The sequence below is a fragment of the Gymnogyps californianus genome, chromosome 24 (assembly GCF_018139145.2).
Source record: "Gymnogyps californianus isolate 813 chromosome 24, ASM1813914v2, whole genome shotgun sequence".
Classification (NCBI taxonomy): Eukaryota; Metazoa; Chordata; class Aves; order Accipitriformes; family Cathartidae; genus Gymnogyps; species Gymnogyps californianus.
In genome coordinates this window covers 4486773-4492772 of record NC_059494.1, presented here as the reverse complement: position 1 = coordinate 4492772, position 6000 = coordinate 4486773, and the positions used below count along the sequence as shown (strand labels likewise).

General features: G+C 58.5%; 1 protein-coding gene across 1 annotated transcript in view; it reads left to right on the top strand.

Annotated features, from left to right (window-relative positions):
* The first annotated feature begins 2771 nt into the window (after nt 1-2771).
* DOT1L (DOT1 like histone lysine methyltransferase) overlaps nt 2772-6000 on the top strand; it is a 66981-nt gene continuing 63752 nt past the window's right edge. Inside the window, 1 exon segment of the mRNA XM_050910683.1 lies at nt 2772-2852. Coding sequence (XP_050766640.1) covers nt 2772-2852 — 81 coding nt within the window.

Here is a 6000-nt window from a genome sequence, read left to right as displayed (position 1 = left end):
CCCCATCCGGCAGTGGGATGTGGGCAGCGAGGGTGTGGGTGCTGCAGCGGCACTGGGTGCTCTTCCCTCGGCATCATCAACCGCCGAGCTGGGGGCCGGAGAGCCCCGATGCACTGGGCGTCGCAGCCTGGTGACACGCCGCTGTGCCACGGGCTGAAAACCACTTAAAAATCACCTGCTGGGAAGAAACTGGCGGCTTTCGAGGGCGACAGAGGAGCAAGCGGCTGCAGGGCTCCGAACTGACCTGAGGGTGCAGGTGCTTCTCCTTCGCTTGAGCAAGGACCGTGTCTGACACCTGAGACCGGCTCAAGCTGTCGCCATGCGGCGATGGCAGCTCCCCCCGTCCTGCTCCAACCTTCCGCGTGGACCCTGCCTTTCGGGGATGGGTATTTCTCAGGAGGGATCACGCATATGCACCCCTGGGGCTCCACAGGCAGACACGTGCCCTACGAGGAGCCGGCATCTCCGTGGAGGGCAGCCGAGCCGTCGGTGCGTGTCAGGGTGCACCATCCCTTTGCCAAGGTGCAAGCGTGGGGTGAGGTGACCCCCGCGTCGCCCGTGGGTGGGACTCTCACATCGCCCACCATGGCTGCGCCTGCCTGCGTTTCCAGCCCTGCAGGGCTTGCAAGCTGTAGCTAATTTGGGGGAGCTGCATGCAGCATCGGCAGCGTTTCCTCCTGCCTGAATTTTCTCGTCCCTGCAAGCGGAGGAGCCCCGGGAGCAGGAGACCCCTCGGTCCCAGCCCGCCGTGGGGCCGTGTCCCGCTGCGCGTGGGGCCGGTGCTCTGGGGCTCTGCTAGCGGCAGGAGGGAGCCAGCGCCCGCATCCCAGGGCAGGGTGGCAGGGCACGCAGATGTCCCTGCACCCCAGGGCACCCGCAGGTCCCCAAATAAGGGAAATTAGCACCCAAAAGGCTGTGAGGGGGGAAGCTCTGGCCTGATTTTCACACTCAGCTCCTGGCCACTGCTGGGCACCTATAGAGATGCAAAATGGTGTCATTCAGCTCCCGGCCATCACAGGATGCTCTAGAGATGCAGGATGGCGTCACTCAGCTCCCGGCCACCCTCGGCACCGCAGGCTGGGGAGAGGGGCCAGGGGGACGCCAGCCCTCACCCAGGACACTTCCCTGCTCCCTCTGTGCCCAGCGGTCAGACAGCCCCAGCACTGAGACCGTGCTGGGGTGCACTCAGTCCTACTACCAGGTTACACCGTGTCGTAAGGCTGGAGTTGCTGGCGCAGCAGCTCCCTGGCCCCTGTTGCTCCTCTCTGCACCCAGGGCAGCACTTACATTTTCTGCGCTTGGTGTTCGCAGCCGATGGACCCCGTCCACCCGCCCTGTTGGAAGATGCACCGATGCACACGCAGGGGTGCTGCCTTGGTGCAAGGCTGCGGCTTGGCTTTGCCGGGGGCTCCCGATCCCCCATCCCAGTAAAGCTCCTAGTCGGAGATGTGTGGAGCCCCTCGCACCAGCCTGGCATGCTCGGCCATGTGCAACGGGAAGCCCCTGGCTGCGTCACCCACGTGTAACACGCGCCTTGCACTGTGACCTTGTGGTGCCATGCAAAGCTCACACCATCACTTGTCGTGCAGACCTTGCACCAGCAGCCACGTGGCACGTGGGCTTGTTCCGTCATTTTAGTGAACTGTGCACACGCTGTGCCGTCACACGGGGTGCTCCAGCCTTGCATGGCCACCCAAGTGCTGCATGCCAGCCTTCTGCCATCACACAGGGTGTTCCAGCCTTGCACAGCCACATGAACACTGCGTGCCAGCCTTGCGCTGCCACATGGAGCGTTCCAGCCTTGCACGATCACCTGAATGTGGTGCGTCAGCCTTGCACCTTCACACGGGGTGCTCCAGCTTTGCACGCCACGTGAATGCTGCATGCCAGCCTTGTGCTGTCCCACGGAGGGTTCCAGCCTTGCACGGCCCCCCGAGCGCTGCGTGCCAGCCTTGCACCATCACACGGGGTGTTCCAGCCTGGCACTGCCACCCAAGCGCTGTGTTCCGGCCTTGTGCTGTCACACGCGTGTGGCACCGCAGCCTTGTCCTCTCACCTGCGCGCAGTGTGCCAGCCTTGCCCTGTCACACCGAGGGTGCCAGCCTTGCACGACTACCTGACTGCAGCGCTCCAGCCTGGCACGGCCCCCCGAGCGCCGCGTGCCAGCCCCGCGCGGGTTGCGCGCGCGTGGCCCCGCACCCTTGCCCCGCCGCGCGTGGGACCCCCGCCCGCCTCGCGCCCTCACGCGCCCGGCCCCACGCGCCGCCCGTGGGCGAGGAGCAGAGCTCGCGCGCGGGTGCTCCCCCCCCCCCCACCCCCTCGCCCCCGCCGGCGCGCGGCGCGGGCGCGCGCGGGGCGGCGGCGGCGGCGCGCGCGCGCGCGGGGAGGGCAGCTGAGGACAGGGGGAGGGAGCGCGAGGCCGCGCCCGCCTCCGCCCCCCGCGTCTGGCGCGTCGGTCGGGCCCGGCCCGGCCCGGCCCCGGCGCCTCATTGTGCTTCGCCTCACGCCGGCCCAAGATGGCGGCGGCGCCGGAGAGCCCCGCGAGCCGCTAACGACAATAGAGGGAGGCGAGGGGAGCGGGCGCCCCCGCCGGCACCGGCCTCCCCTCCCCGCCTCTCCCGCCGGCCCCCCCACCCCGCTCCCCCCCCCCCCCCGCCGCCGCCGCCGCACCTCGCACACGCCCCCGGCCGGGCCCGGCCGCCACACCCCACCCCGGCCGGCCCCTCTAGCATGGTGCGGGGCCGCCGCCGCCTCCTCCTCCGGCTGCCGACATGGGCGAGAGGCTGGAGCTCCGGCTGAAGTCGCCCGTGGGAGCCGAGCCCGCCGTCTACCCCTGGCCGCTGCCCGTCTACGTGAGTATGGCCCCGGCCCGGCACCTGCCCCGCGCCCTGTCAGCGCCGCCCGCTCCCCGGGCCCGGCAACCCGCGGCGGCCCCGCTCAGCCCCGCGGGCCCCCGGCCCCAGCCCGCCTCCCCCGGCCCCTTCCCTTCCCTTCCCTTCCGCAGCCCGCCGCGGCTCCCCCCGAGCGCTTTCTGTCACTTGTTAATCAATCTGTTAATGCGCGTCCTTCCCGGGAGCGGGAGCAATTTGCGTTATTTATCGGGTAGCGCTTCCCATGCGGGAGCACCCCCCGGAGCCGCGGGCTGGAGGGTGAGGGGCTGCCGGGCTGGAGCCTGCCGGGCTCCCCAGCCCGGGGTGCTGCTGCTCTCCTGGAAGTCAAATCCCCAATTTCTTTTTATAATTGGTTGACTAAACTTAAGGGCGGGGAGGAGGAGGACTGGTTAATGAAAAGTTTTCGTGTTTTCCTGAGCTCGGCTCGTGTAACTGGTTAATAACCAGAGCCGCTTCGAGCGGGGTAAAATCAAGAGGGCTTTCTGGCTGATAAATAGCGCCTAAATTATCGATGGCTTCGGGTGGTCGGGGGGACCCCCCTAAGCCCAGTCGCGGGCATGGAAATAAACAGGAGAAGCGTTAATTGTGGGTAGGGAAGCAGGGCTTTGCCTTCGGTACGTGTTAGTGGGGTTGGTGCTGTTGCTTACGTTTCCCTCGAACGAGTGCCCTTGTAGCTTCTCTTTTATTTAGTCTGAACAGAATTCAAGTCAGGTTTGTCGGTTGATGGCAGCCGTAATCCGCATGCTTTCAAATGAAATGTCACTTGTCCCTGTTTAGTTACGTGAGCGGCAATTTTTTTCTAACTTGCCTGACTTTTTCCTGCCTCTCCTGAGCCCTGAGTGAGAGATGTGTGACCTTGATAACAATGTCCATGTTCGAATTAGTGAAAATCTCACGAGAGGAGGAAGGCTTGAGAGGGGTTTTTTTTGTACGCCTGTAGGGTTCGTACCAATCCTTGAACAATTTTTCACCCTAACTGTTTGTAGCACCTTTGAGAACGGTTTGTAAAAGGAAAAATGTATCTTCCTGTATATTTTCCTTGGTCTGAGTACTGTTGATTATTCCTTGTGTTTCAGGCTTTGCTCTTGTACGTGTGCTGCTTTGCGGGGAGAACATGCTGGGACACACAGGCTGGGGCAGCTGATATTGCTGATATTGTTGCTCGCTTGGCAATCGTAACGCGCTTGTGTGTGAATGATTAGAAATATATCGCTTGTGGCAGGGGAGATGGCTGTGTGTTCGTATCTGCTGCCTGCCTTTTGGTGCTGTTGCTGTATCTGTGGTTTCCAAAACATCCTCCATGTATGCTGGCGTGCTATTTTCATCGGCTGCTCCCGGAGCTGGAGCCTCCAGCACACACCGGTTAATGCAGCCTTTCCTGTTTGGGCAGCTCTGTCATTCGTGTGTGTGTGTTCGCGGGCGCGCGCTCTGCTTAAATTGACAGAAACTGAAAGTATAACGATGACCAGTTCAGTTTGCTTCATGTCGCCAAATATTAACTTGTGTCTCCAAGCAGGTTGCGTGAAGTATAGGTTAAAGATTACATAGGTTAGGGATTAATCTAGAAGGAAGGAATGGTTTTATGTATATTCACAAAACTTCCTACAGGCTTAAAAAAAAAAAACCAAAACTACAACCTCCAACCTCCTTCTCCCCCCCCCCCCCGGCCCCATGTGCATTTTAATGCTGTTTGCAGTATAGGAAATAAGGATTTAGTTAATTTAGGAAAACTTGTGCAGCCGGTTCTGAAGATGTCAGAGTGCATAGATTTTCTTTTCCAGTTAATTACAAATGCAATGGGCAGGGGTGCTTATCCATATGTGCTATCTGCGTGTGTTGGGAAATACCGCAAAACCCGAACATCCTGCCATTAAACTGGCCTCTTTGCGTTGCAGATTTTTCCACAGTAATACAGAAGTGGATGGTTCATCTGGAGCCAATCAATATTCTGTCCTGCAGTTTTGGTGAAAAGATCACGCCGCTTATTACAGAAGCGTGCGCTTGCGTGTGTGGGCACGCATGCATACACACACGCATGCCGCTTGCAGCTCTGGCCTTTGCAGCAGCAGATGAACTCTGGTGCTTTAGAAATAAATCCTTCTCTCTGTACATGGCAGTGTTTGGCCTGCTAACATTGTACTCTGCTGAACTGTAGACTTTCTTTCCCTCGTTGGCTCAGCCTTGAGTTGGCAGCAGGGTATATGTACCGTTGTGGTTTTAGAGCTTAGCTCTGTTTGACGTAAGCAGAACATTTCTTAGTTTCACCACTCTTTCTGCTGCTTGGTTCCTAGGAAGCAAGGTGGGATACCTGAGGGGGAAAAAAATACACTTGAAGTAGTTTTATTTAACAGCGTTCTTGCTGCTTCCTGTTGTATGCCGTGAGATATATTTTCCAAAGAGAGCTGGAGAGAAAGGGGAGGGGAAGCTCACAGTCCTTGCTAATTATTTTTGGTGACAGCGCCAGGAATGGCAGGGAATCATCTTTCCCAACATCAGAGGCTGAGTGGCATTGTAGACCTGCTGCTTGATGAGCACCGCTGCGTGATGTAACCTTGTATTGAGTAACTTCGCTATTTTTATGCTCTTACTACATCTTAAATTAGCAGCATCAGTATTGCTGTGTAAAAGGCTAAGGGTCTAATCTCTCGTATTAATGGATGCCTGGATTAATAACGTGTCCGTTTATTGCAGGACTGCTGCTTATTTCCTGTGTAATAGGAAAAGTGGGGTCTCTTCAGACTGCTGAGTTTGCATAATAGCTCAACTGACAAACTGGTGCTTGTTGGGATGCTAAAAGCGCCTGGGAGGGTGATGTGAAACATGTATTTCCCTACGAGTCTAATTAGGGCCGTGGGAGGAGAGAGCATTGGTGTTGCAGATACAGCCTCCCACTGGCTTACATACAAAACTGAAAGTATGACTCTTTCCCCCGCCTTCTGCTTTTCTCAAAGGAAAGGCCACGGTTTCCTAATGAATACATGGTGAGCAGTTCTGTCCGTAGCACACTGTGATGAGTAAGTTGAATAGTGCATGGTGAGTAATCTCTCCTCATGACTCACAAAATATTTTCTGATGTTGACCTCTGTTTTTATGAGTGCCCTGCTTAATC